This window comes from Rutidosis leptorrhynchoides, chromosome 11 (genome assembly GCF_046630445.1).
Source record: "Rutidosis leptorrhynchoides isolate AG116_Rl617_1_P2 chromosome 11, CSIRO_AGI_Rlap_v1, whole genome shotgun sequence".
Taxonomy (NCBI): Eukaryota; Viridiplantae; Streptophyta; class Magnoliopsida; order Asterales; family Asteraceae; genus Rutidosis; species Rutidosis leptorrhynchoides.
Window position 1 is genome coordinate 288,134,926 of NC_092343.1, and position 12,531 is coordinate 288,147,456.

General features: G+C 34.3%; 2 protein-coding genes across 2 annotated transcripts; one reads left to right on the forward strand and one right to left on the reverse strand.

Annotated features, from left to right (window-relative positions):
* Window positions 1-3,440: 3,440 nt before the first annotated feature.
* Window positions 3,441-4,417, reverse strand: LOC139875560 (ricin B-like lectin R40G3). Its single transcript, XM_071862893.1, has 4 exons — window positions 4,371-4,417; window positions 3,908-3,941; window positions 3,703-3,813; window positions 3,441-3,614 (listed from the first exon to the last, which is right to left on the reverse strand). The coding sequence occupies exons 1-4, from the start codon at window positions 4,415-4,417 to the stop codon at window positions 3,441-3,443; spliced, it is 366 nt and encodes a 121-aa protein (XP_071718994.1).
* A 907-nt stretch (window positions 4,418-5,324) lies between these two features.
* Window positions 5,325-8,081, forward strand: LOC139877893 (uncharacterized). The gene is made up of 3 exons (XM_071865292.1): window positions 5,325-5,345; window positions 7,094-7,952; window positions 8,042-8,081. The coding sequence occupies exons 2-3, from the start codon at window positions 7,094-7,096 to the stop codon at window positions 8,056-8,058; spliced, it is 876 nt and encodes a 291-aa protein (XP_071721393.1). The 5' UTR covers window positions 5,325-5,345; the 3' UTR covers window positions 8,059-8,081.
* Window positions 8,082-12,531: the final 4,450 nt, after the last annotated feature.

A 12,531-nucleotide genomic window follows, 5' to 3' on the forward strand; every position in this document is an offset into this window, starting at 1 on the left:
GGCCTAACGACACCGCAAGAATAAAACCATCCATTTCGGCCATATCGTAAGTAGCATATCAATTATACACAAAATGTCAGTGATTATCAGATCCCCATAAGGATGATCTCCTAAAAGACCGAATCAGCTTTTAAGCCTGACATACGGGTTTATTTAACATATAGAATTTGTCACCTCATGACTAATCAATGACATCTGGTCGTAATGTGGTATCTTCCTAGCCAAAATTATTTTCTTACCGACATCATTTTGATGTTAGATAATGTGGGAAGGCTTGGCTTGACTAAGAGCGGAAAACCCGCATATTCTTGTATCATTCTCATCTTGCTCCTTTTATCCGGTGTGATTTTGTTAGGGTTTGATACTTGTTCCGTGTCACAATCCTAAAACCAAGGATTTGTTGTAGTTTGAAACATTTCACCATCTAAGAGTCCACGGACTATATAAACTCAATACCGGTGAGACATAACTCCTGAAAAAATGGTGAAACCATGCATTAGAGCCAATTTGGGGCTAAAGCCAAGCACGAGGGCTACTTGGGGCCAAATCAAAGACCCTCCTTTCATTTGTGCACTTTGCTCTATATCATAATAGTAAATCAGCTATTTGATTGAAGTGTCGTTGTTGTCCTGAACACGAAGACAACTTTGGATGGCACACCAACCTTTCAACCCTTGGTTCTATTGGCTCGTTTTTCAAATTTGATATTCCTAAGTTTAATTAAGATATTGTACATTCAAAGTTGAAGTTTTGAAGATAATTTATGAGAGTTGAAGATTCGTTTGAGGACAAACAAAGGCAAGTGTGGGAGATTTGATCGATCCATAATTCATGCTCATATTTGTGTTCTATTGATGAGGTTTACATGACTTTGATGGTGAAAATGAGGTACTTTCAAGAGCTTGTAAGTATTTCATCTATTGGAAGTGGTATGCGTGAAGAGGTACGGAAAATGGATGAAATTGCGGCAAAACAGTACTTGGCGTGAAATTACTTCAGGAGTGGCGTAAAATTACTCTAAGACAAATTTTAGCGTAAAAGTCTATGGCGTAAAATTATACCATGTAAAAATCAGGAAGAGAAGAAATCCAGTGGTTTGTGAAGTAAAATTACTCTGAAACATTACTCCACAAATTGTATTTGGCGTAAAATTTTGCTACCCTGGCATAATTTTACTCCGCGCATAGTTTCCAGATTTCAACTTATTACGAATTTTATGGGTTTTCGACTTAGGAAACAAGTTTGCTGATAACTATGAATAGGAGACCCTAGACCCTCGATTTTTATTCATTCCCTACTCAATTTTGGAGCTAGAAACTCTAACTCTAACATCAAAACCATCAAATCTTTCAAGATTCAAGATTAATATTTCATGTTTCATCAACAAAACATCACCAACATGCTTCACCAACATTCAAGATCAATATTTCATGTTCATCATCACCAACATGTGCGGCTAGTCTTTTTACTTTATTCCTTCCATAAACAACTAATGCTTAGTTCTTTCAACTTTAATGTGGTTTATGATATTTTAATGCTTATGTCTTTTGGATCATGATTCTTGTAAACTGATAAAGTTACGATTAATGCAAGTTTCGGATTATTGATTATTGCAAGATAAGTTAGTGTCATTTCACATTGTGTGCATGATCCAATTTAGTGTTAATTAGATTAAGGAGAAAAAAAAAGTGTTTAGTCCCAAGATAAATGTGACTAGTAAACTTAAGAATTCTTGTTTATGAGATTTAATCAGAACTTGATAGCATACGACTTGTTTGAACAAATGCATGCTTAATTATGATTGAGAAGGGATAAAGGTATTTAATCTATTTTTTACAACTCTTAGTCTTTAATTTCTTGCTTATGATATTTGCATTTAATTAATAAAGTTCAAATCTTCACTAGTTTAATTGCTAGTAATTAGTTAAGTATTTAGATAATCAAAACCAATTCTTGAAAATTGCTTGCTTTTGACCACAATATCATGCGGAAAGAAGCTTTCTTATCCTAGCTAGTTTAAGGTAATTAAGTTATTTTGTATTGGTACTTCGACGTCCATCATGGGTTTAGGTTCGAGTGGTGGGAAAGTACAAAGGGAGGAAAAGAAACCATCTAAGGTTTAGAAAGCGGACTTCTAGTGGTAAGTGGATATATCTACTCTTACCACCGTGAAGATATGCCACTTGATATTGAACGTCAATGCCCTCGTGTTGTATTTTAGGATTTTATCATATTATGCTTAACCTTTGTGATTACTGATCGGTTGTAATTTGGGTCTATATTACAACGACCCGAAGGGAGTTTTAACTTGTGCACTTAATGTATGGCTGATTTAAAACAGGTCTTGGATGTTATGAATGCTTTTGGTTAAGTTTTGTGTTGAATTGGAAGTGTGTCAACTTTTAAAATGTGCACATCTGGTGCAACGTTGTGGCGTTCTGTGCAGATGACCTGCTCACCGTGAAGTAAAGCGGGTTTCATACCCAGTCAACTAAACATTTAAACGGTCTGTTTTACTTTGTGATGCGCGCCGCGCAAGATTCTAAATTGCCGCGCAGTATACTGTTAAAAAAATCTTGGGTTTAAGGGAGTTTCAAGTGTTAAGGGTGTTACATAGTGAGATGTAAATGAAGTTTGTGTTGGAAGTTGGATGAGTATTTTTTGGAGTAAATATTACAAAATTGGCCCCTCAAGACCTAGGGTGAGTGTAGATGTCAGTTCCGTGACGTATGCAATCCTCGGGCTGAAAACATCTTTAAAAATCGAATCTTGAAAAAAAACCCCGGATTTGCCTTGTGGGTATCGGTGTCAACACCTAAATGTGTCGGTTTTGTCATTTTTCCTTGGTACCGGATACAATGTTTGTTCAGGGTGCGTTTCTCAATCGTTCACAGTTTTGGCTCTAGTTTCTTCCTTATAACTTCTTTTTTTTCGATTCTTGTGCCATTGGATTCGCTTTTACGATATCTACTAAATAAGTTGAGAAAGGGTCATTTTTGGGCTTTTTATTCGATAAAGTGTTTTAAATGGTTAATATAACGCGGTTAAAATCGTGACTTTTAGCACGTTATCAGTATACAAATTAACTTAAATAAATATAGACGATATATCACAAGCAAGACACAAACTTTATTATGGGTTTGCGAGAGAGAACAACTTTTGGTGTATTTTATTATGACAAAACAGAGGTAAAATGAAAAATAGTGCAAAGAACTCAAATGACCGATAATTAACGACCCCATTGACACAATATGATTCTCTTAGACATCAAAATCCCTCTCTTTGACATCAAGATTCCCTCATCACAATTTCCTGTACAAGCCATCGAAAATGATTCACATGATTAAATCATGATATAGTAAATTGTTTGTAAGAATAGGAATATAGGTAATAGGATAAGAAGTTAAGTGAGACATACAATATGGGGCAATGTTCCATTTTTAGTGATCATAAATTTGAAATGAAGTGAGGCTTGTATCAAGTATAGAATACTGCGTAGCACCATGTTGGATTTTGTCTACTTTCCTGAGTGTCCGATAACCATCACCATCGCGATTACCCATAATAAATAAAATAGACTTGTCCTGCTTATTAAAATTGTAATCCACCATCATCTACAAAAAGTGTGACTTAATAAATTATAATCAACCAAAAAATATTTAAAAAAATGTAAACATTTAACTTCATGTAGCTCATACGTACTAGTGTGGTATGTTGCAGTGCTTGACCAGTGGCTTTGTTGATTAATGCAAAAGAAGTGAATCCTTCTGCATCCTTGACATATTTGCCAAATTCATCTTCTTTAATCCAATGCTGTTGATTTGAAGGTCATGTATATGTCAGAAATCAAATAAATATAAATACAAGTCATCTTAGTCAAAAGAATTATCAAATGAAACGCGTATACCTGGTGAGGATCTGAGGGGTTAGTGGGGTTTTGACTAACCAATCAATCAATAACAACTATAAAAACATTACATAGTGTTATAAACATTTAATTTCATGGTTGGTTGACCCTTAAATTACAAATAGCTGATATATATATATATATATATATATATATATATATATATATATATATATATATATATATATATATATATATATATATATATATATACTGGAGAAGCATTTAAATTGATGGCATGTTTCAGTGCTTGACCAGTGGCTTTGTTGATTAATGCAAAAGAAGTGAATCCTTCTTCATCTTTGACATTTATTCCAAATTTTTCTTCTTTGATCCAGTGCTATTTGAAGGTAGGTCAAATATTTATGATAAGAAAATAAAGATATATGTATAAACAGTAAGTACAAGTAACTAATTTAATTGTAGTTTTAAAGGAATGCATGATCAAATGAAAGTTGTATACCTGGTGAGGATCAGAGTGGTCGCCAGTTTCATAAACGACTTCACCATCACGGATGGCTAAAGAACCATTGGAATTGGATTCCGAATACACCCGTATTGTAGTATTTTTTTCATCCACGCATGAAGGTAGACAACCAGGGTTAATTTGGTTGTTGTTACCACTGAATTGGTTCTTACAATGGAAACACACATAAATCCAAATTCCTGAAGGGGGTGCAGAAGTTGTAGGATTAATGTGCAAGGTACAACATATAACTATATGGCTAAATTCATTTGAGCCTTCGGGGTCACACACACATACACCTAGACGTCAAATGAAATATATATATGATGTATATATATTATTCAAGTAACGAAACAAGTAAAATAATTAATTATGTATTAATTAATTGAGTAATTAATTTATATGAATTAACTATTAATTAAATAAGAGATTTAATATCTTATTTAATAATATCATACTACTCCTTATCCTTTTGTTTTTAAAACCCAACATGACCATTTAGAAATAACAGAATATATATATATATAGTGCTTTCGGCTAGTGTAGTAGTTGGGTCAAAAAAAAGAAAGAAAGGAACATGTGGATATGTACCTGTAAAGCAAAATGGAAAGAAAGTATTATACTTTATTGTTACTGATTTACAAAGTTGTTCAATAAATAGATGGGATCTTTTGTTCTAGGAGGTAGTGATAAAAAGGAAAAGAAAACCAAAAGAAACTACCGATTCTTTTTTTGGTTTTGGTTGACGTACAAAGATCAAATACCATATCAAACTTATTTGTATTCTTTTCAAACGAACGAATGTGTATTATTAATTGATTCATACAATTAATCAATAGTTGATTAATTTGTTACTTGGGTATTGGAATAGCATCCATTGGCAGTCGTTTGAAGTGTAGTGTGGACTATCCAAAGAGACGGTCATACCTTTGATCGTAGGTTTCTCTCTGTTCATCAGTTTCTTCAAGAAAGGTATATCGTTAACTCACTTTGTGAATTTATATATTTTGACAATTATTAGTGGTGTAATTGGATCTAATGGAACCGTTAATCGTGTGTATATTTTGTAATGTAAAATAAGTTTATTTTAACTATCCGCTGCGTTAATCTCCGTTAATCTCAATGAAAAGTACACACGGTTTTCCATCAGTGGTATCCGAGCCGCTTTTACACCATTTTAATTGTCACGTGATTTTCTCAGATCTAGTTTTGTGAGATGGTAAAAAGTAAAAAAAAAATTTTTATAATTTCAACATGTTTGTTTTAAATTAAATCTCATGACGCACAAATAAGATCTGAAAAATATCACTGTTATAAATTTTGAATTTATTTATTATGGCTTGAATAATTGTTGTTTATTTCATTCCATGGTTGTACACATGCATTGTAACCATGGACAAGCCATATGTAGTTTTTAATAATGTAGTTATTAGAATTGTGATTGGACACATAGCCCATAATGCCCCGGCCTATGTATGATTGTTGTGATTGTTGATTACAGCAATATTGTGTCATGTTGATTATTTGTATTATAAGGCCATTTTGAAGCTAAAATTGTATTATATTTATTTTCCATTTTCATAGTATTGTATTTAAGTTTATTTCAATTTGTAAAAGTACTAGTTTAGTTGTATTTTCAAATTTAAATAAATGTAACAAGATGAAGATTGAAGATAAAATACAACATGCTTTTGGCTTAGAAGATGGCGAACAGGTCAAGTTGACAACAATGGCGTTTGTCAAGTTTTCACTTGATTCTTGAATCAAGTGGGAGCTACGATATTACCCTTAGTTTGACCTCTTGATCCCATGTCGGCTCATGGGATCAAGCATAGGATTTTTGGGCTAGGCTATGTGTGTGTGATGCATGGTATGGTTGTGTTTTATTTTTACGCATTTATATTTAATTGTTGATTATAATATATGCTAAATGTTTTTTGATGAAAACATCAAATAAAACTAGTAACGAGTTTCAAAGGTTAAAATTGATGATTTTAAAAAGTTAAACTCTAACGAGTTTAAAGTTAAATATTTTTTGAAACTCAAATAATATATATGAGCAACATCTTTTAAAAATGTTTTAAAATGATACACAGTGTGTATTTGTTATTTTTTTTATATAAAATAAAATAACAAACTTGACGCATAAACACGATCGACATATATAAAATTGGTTAAAATGTTTTTTAACAAATTGTAGCGAATCTTGTGTGCATGCATTATTCGTTAACACAAACATTTTTAAAATACTCGTCAAATTTAAGTCATGCCATCCAATGAGCTTGCAAACACTCCTCGTTATTTTTTGATTACGGTGAGACCTAATCGAATTATAGCCACGAGGTGAATTTTCAGTTACGAGTGAGACTAGGCTGAATTTCCACTGTTTCCAAATTGGACGACTTAATCGTATTCACGGTGAGACTTGAGATCGAGGCAAGGATGGGACAAACATGCCAATAGATAATAGTGGTTTGTTAGACTACACATATCTCAGGGTTCCATAAAGATCTAAGAGTTGCATCTGTGATGCAATTGGTACTCGCTACCTACCAGTAGACTCTATAACTGCTAGCTGATCAACAGATGTAGTTATGGAACCTCTATGTGGATCTTAGGCTTTCGTAAATTAATTGTTTTTAAATATATTAAAACTTGGGTAATTAATTTATTAAAGTACAATATCGAAAATACTAAAATTGAATCTTGTTCTCTTGTAGATGTCAAACAATCAAAACGTAAACCAAATCAACCTCCGTTCTTTGTTGGAGAAGGAGAAACTTAATGGTTCAAACTTTCTCGATTGGCACCGCAACCTGAGAATTGTTCTCAAATTTGAAGGGAAGTTGAACAAAATTGAAGAACCCTTACCCGAAGCTCCTCCTGAGACAGCTACTGCTGCTCAAAAGAATGCTTATCAGAAGTTGTTTGATGAGCAAGAGAAGATAGCTTTAATCATGCTTGCTAGTATGACTTCTGACCTCCAAAAGGAAATGGAAGATCGTACAGCATATGATATGATGACTGAGCTGAAAAATATGTTTCAGAAACAGGCTAGTCAAGAGTTATATGAAACTTATAAGCTTCTTCAAACATGCAAAATGGAGGAGGGTCAATCAGTGAGTTCTCATGTCTTAAAAATGAAAAGCTACATTGACCGATTGGAAAAACTTGGAACTACCTTGCCGCCTAACTTGGCCGTGAACACGGTTTTGGTTTCACTACCAAAATCGTATCACCAATTTGTGATGAATTACAATATGCAAGGTTGGGAGAAATCTCTGGCAGAGGTGCACTCGATGCTCAAAACTGCTGAACAGGATATTCCATATAAGGTTTCCAATCCAGGTGTCCTTATGATTAGGGAAGGTAGAGTGAGAAAGAATAAGCCAAAAACTTGGGGAAAAGGAAAAGGCAAGTCAATTGCTAAGAAAAAGATTCCACCACCTCCCAAGAAAGAAAACCCAGCGAAAGACGCCGAATGTTTCCACTGTGGAAAAGTTGGCCACTGGAGGAGGAACTGTCCTTCCTACCTATCTGAGTTGAGAAAAGGCAAAGCTGGCCAGACTAGCAAATCAGGTATATTTCATATACAGTTATATACTTTTTCTAGTGATTCCTGGATTTTTGATACTGGTTGTGGTACTCACATCTGTAACAATATGCAGGGAATGAGAAGAAGTAAGAGACTGAAGAACAACACACTAGACGTAAGAGTGGGCAATGGTGCTCGAGCTGCAGTCGAAGCTATTGGCACCTATGAGCTTACTCTACCTAGTGGTCTTATTGTTTTGTTGGAACAATGTCATTATGCTCCTAGTATTACGAGCAATGTAATTTCAGTTTCTCTTTTGAAAAATGTTGGTTTTGAACTTACATTTACGCACTTTGGTATTTCAGTTTCTAAGAATAATGTATTTTATTTTAATGCTATTCCACGTGATGGTATTTTTGAAATTGATATGCATGGTGTAATTTCAAATAATAATTCTGTATATACATGTACTGCCAAACGAGTCAAGAAAGACTTGAATAATACCTATCTATGGCATTGTCGTCTTGGTCATATAAACAAACAACGCATTTCAAAACTCCAATCTGATGGAATTTTGGAATCAACTGGCTCTGAGTCATTTGATGTATGCGAGTCATGTTTATGTGGAAAGATGACAAAGGCTCCTTTCTCCGGTTTAGGTGAAAGAGCTAAAGATCTTTTAGGACTAATACATACTGATGTATGTGGCCCTTTTAGAACTATGTCTAGAAATGGTGAAACATACTTCGTTACATTTACTGATGATTATAGTAGATATGGTTATGTTTACTTGCTGAAACATAAACATGAAGTTTTTGAAACATTCAAAATCTTCCAAAATGAAGTAGAGAATCAACTTGGAAAGACCATTAAAGCCCTTCGTTCTGATCGGGGAGGGGAATATATGAGTCAAGAGTTTTTGGACCACCTGAAGAATTGTGGGATTGTCTCACAATTCACTCCACCTTATACACCACAGCACAATGGTGTGTCGGAGCAGAGGAATCGAACTTTACTTGATATGGTTCGATCTATGATGAGTCTAACTACTCTACCGATGTCTTTTTGGGGTTATGCATTAGAGTCTGCTGCACGCATACTCAATATGGTTCCAACCAAGAAGGTAGATAAGACACCATATGAGTTATGGCATGGAAAGAGTCCTAAGTTGTCTTATTTGAAAGTCTGGGGTTGTGAAGCGTATGTGAAACGTGACACTTCAAACAAGTTAGAACCCAGAGGTATCAAATGTCACTTTGTGGGATACCCAAAGGAAACAATGGGTTACTACTTTTACTACCAAGCTGAAAACAAAGTGTTTACTGCTCGGTTTGCTGAATTCTTTGAAAGAGATCTTCTCTTACAAGAAGTCAGTGGGAGTAAAGTAGATCTTGAAGAAATTCAAGAATCACAAGGTAACATACCTTTTAAAGGCACTAGTTATCCACACGTTGAAGCTGAGCACATTGTTGATGAGCCAGAACGTGTTGCACCTATAATTCGTAGATCTAGTAGAACTCCTCATCGACCTGAGAAGTTAAATCTTCTGATTAATTCAGATGAATCTCATCTAGGGGATTATGATGAACCCTCTAGCTACCGTGAGGCCATATCAGGTTTAGAATCTGAAAAATGGGGAGATGCTATGAATACAGAGATGCAGTCCATGAAAGAAAATCAAGTATGGGACTTGATTGATCTTCCACCCAATTGTAAACCAGTTGGGTGTAAATGGGTCTACAAGAAGAAGGCTGACATGGACGGTAATGTAAACACTTTTAAGGCTCGATTGGTGGCAAAAGGTTATACTCAAACTCAAGGAATTGATTATGAGGAAACTTATTCACCAGTCGCGAGCATTAAGTCAATTAGGATACTTATTGCCATAGCAGCTTTTCATAATTATGAAATATGGCAAATGGATGTGAAAACCGCTTTCCTAAATGGCGACCTAAGTGAGGACGTATATATGGTTCAGCCGGAAGGGTTTGTAAATCCAAAGCATCCTAATAAAGTATGCAAGCTTCTAAAATCCATTTATGGATTAAAGCAAGCATCCAGGAGCTGGAATCTTAAGTTTGATCAGAAAATCAAAGAGTTTGGTTTTTCTCAAAACCAAGATGAGCCCTGTGTTTACATTAGAGCTAGTGGGAGCAAAGTTGTCTTCTTGATCTTGTATGTTGATGACATACTACTTATTGGAAATGACATTCCAACTTTGCAAGATGTCAAATTTTGGCTTGGAAAATGTTTTGCCATGAAAGATCTTGGAGAAGCTAAGTATATTTTAGGAATCAGGATCTATAGAAATAGATCCAAAAGGCTTATTGGTTTGAGTCAAAGTACATACATTGACAAAATCTTACGAAGATTTAACATGCAAAACTCCAAGCGCGGAGCATTGCCCATGCAAAAGGGCATAACCTTGAGCAAGTCTCAAAGTCCTATCACACCTGATGAGATAAGACGAATGAAATGTGTTCCTTATGCTTCGGCTATAGGATCCATTATGTATGCTATGTTATGTACTAGACCTGATGTCTCGTTAGCTTTGAGTTTGACGAGTCGTTATCAACAGAATCCAGGTGAAGAACATTGGATTGCTGTTAAGAGCATTCTTAAGTATTTGCGGAGAACTAAAGATATGTTCTTGGTTTACGGTGGTTTGGAAGAAGAGTTGAGTATTAGATGTTATACAGATGCTAGCTTCCAAACTGATCGAGATGATTCCCGATCCCAGTCAGGGTATGTCTTTGTCATGAATGGCGGGGCAGTTGATTGGAGAAGCTCAAAGCAGACCACAGTTGCACAGTCTACAACGGAAGCAGAATACATTGCTGCCTCAGAAGCTGCTCAAGAAGCTGTCTGGATTAGGAAGTTTATTGCTGAACTCGGAGTAGTTCCCAGCATTGAATCCCCTATGGAAATGTACTGTGATAATTCAAGTGCTATTATACTTGCGAAAGAATCACGTGTACGTAAAGGTAGCAGACACATTCTTCGAAAGTTTGACTACATTCAGGAAGTCGTTGAGAGGAATGATATTAGTATTCTTAAGGTTCATACAGATGATAATGTGGCTGACCCGTTCACGAAGCCCATGACACACAACAAGCATGATGATCATGCTAGTACTATTGGACTTCGTTATGCTGCTGATCTTTTTAATTTGTAATTTAGTATTTGGATATTTTTGGAACATTAAACAGTTTTATCATAATGAATTGATATATTGATGGTATGATCATTTTCATTTATATCACTATGTTCTATATTAGCATGTTTAATCCATGAGTAATTGTTGATTATTCAAAATCTCCATAATCGATCATGTTATGGGAATAACATGAATTAAGATTAATATGAAGTTTTGGTTTATATTTATTGATGATAAATAGTTAACTTGTAGAGACCAAAATTCATATGTATTCATTGATGATGAATATTGGAATGACCCAACCGAGATATCACTACATGGATGGTTGTCAGTAGTGAATCTTTTAGTGATTATGTTTTTATGTCCTTAGACTTGAGATGCACGCCGGTTTTGATGTGTGAAATATTGTACTTTGATATGGTTAAATGCTGTCCTGAATAAGGCTGTAATAAAGGCCATTATTGGGTATAATGTAAAGCTCGTGAGAGACACGTGTATGCAATATAGGATTTGTTCCTCCAAAATGTTTGGAGTTAGATACTTTTGAGCTCCTCGATGAATGAATAAGATATTTGTGTGGCCGCACCCAGATGTAATTAAGATGATACTTAATTAATTTGGTGATCTAATTCAGTTCTAAGATCGAGAAATAAAATTGTTAAATGAATGAGAATGACCGATGATCCATATCTCAAGTTTAACTAAAGTATCTGAAACAAAAGGACGAATGACATTTAACACTTACTATAAGCAGTTATGAGAAACTATCCTCACGTGAATTTAGGGACAATGGTGTGTTGCTAGACGCTATCCATTGTTTGTATAGTTAACTGGGGTTATACCATGCACAAGTGGGAGTCTGTAGGATTAATGTGCAAGGTACAACATATAACTATATGGCTAAATTCATTTGAGCCTTCGGGGTCACACACACATACACCTAGACGTCAAATGAAATATATATATGATGTATATATATTATTCAAGTAACGAAACAAGTAAAATAATTAATTATGTATTAATTAATTGAGTAATTAATTTATATGAATTAACTATTAATTAAATAAGAGATTTAATATCTTATTTAATAATATCATACTACTCCTTATCCTTTTGTTTTTAAAACCCAACATGACCATTTAGAAATAACAGAATATATATATATATAGTGCTTTCGGCTAGTGTAGTAGTTGGGTCAAAAAAAAGAAAGAAAGGAACATGTGGATATGTACCTGTAAAGCAAAATGGAAAGAAAGTATTATACTTTATTGTTACTGATTTACAAAGTTGTTCAATAAATAGATGGGATCTTTTGTTCTAGGAGGTAGTGATAAAAAGGAAAAGAAAACCAAAAGAAACTACCGATTCTTTTTTTGGTTTTGGTTGACGTACAAAGATCAAATACCATATCAAACTTATTTGTATTCTTTTCAAACGAACGAATGTGTATTATTAATTGATTCATA

What these genes read in the sequence shown, in the direction of transcription:
- LOC139877893 (XM_071865292.1), top strand. Translation starts at nt 7,094, where the DNA reads ATGTCAAACAATCAAAACGTAAACCAAATCAACCTCCGTTCTTTGTTG.
- LOC139875560 (XM_071862893.1), bottom strand. Translation starts at nt 4,417, where the DNA reads ATGGTGAAGTCGTTTATGAAACTGGCGACCACTCTGATCCTCACCAG. An exon ending in ACCCCTCAGATCCTCACCAG is followed by an intron (nt 3,814 to 3,907) that starts GTATACGCGTTT and finishes TCAAATCAACAG; the next exon opens with CATTGGATTAAAGAAGATGA. An exon ending in CACTGCAACATACCACACTA is followed by an intron (nt 3,615 to 3,702) that starts GTACGTATGAGC and finishes CACTTTTTGTAG; the next exon opens with ATGATGGTGGATTACAATTT.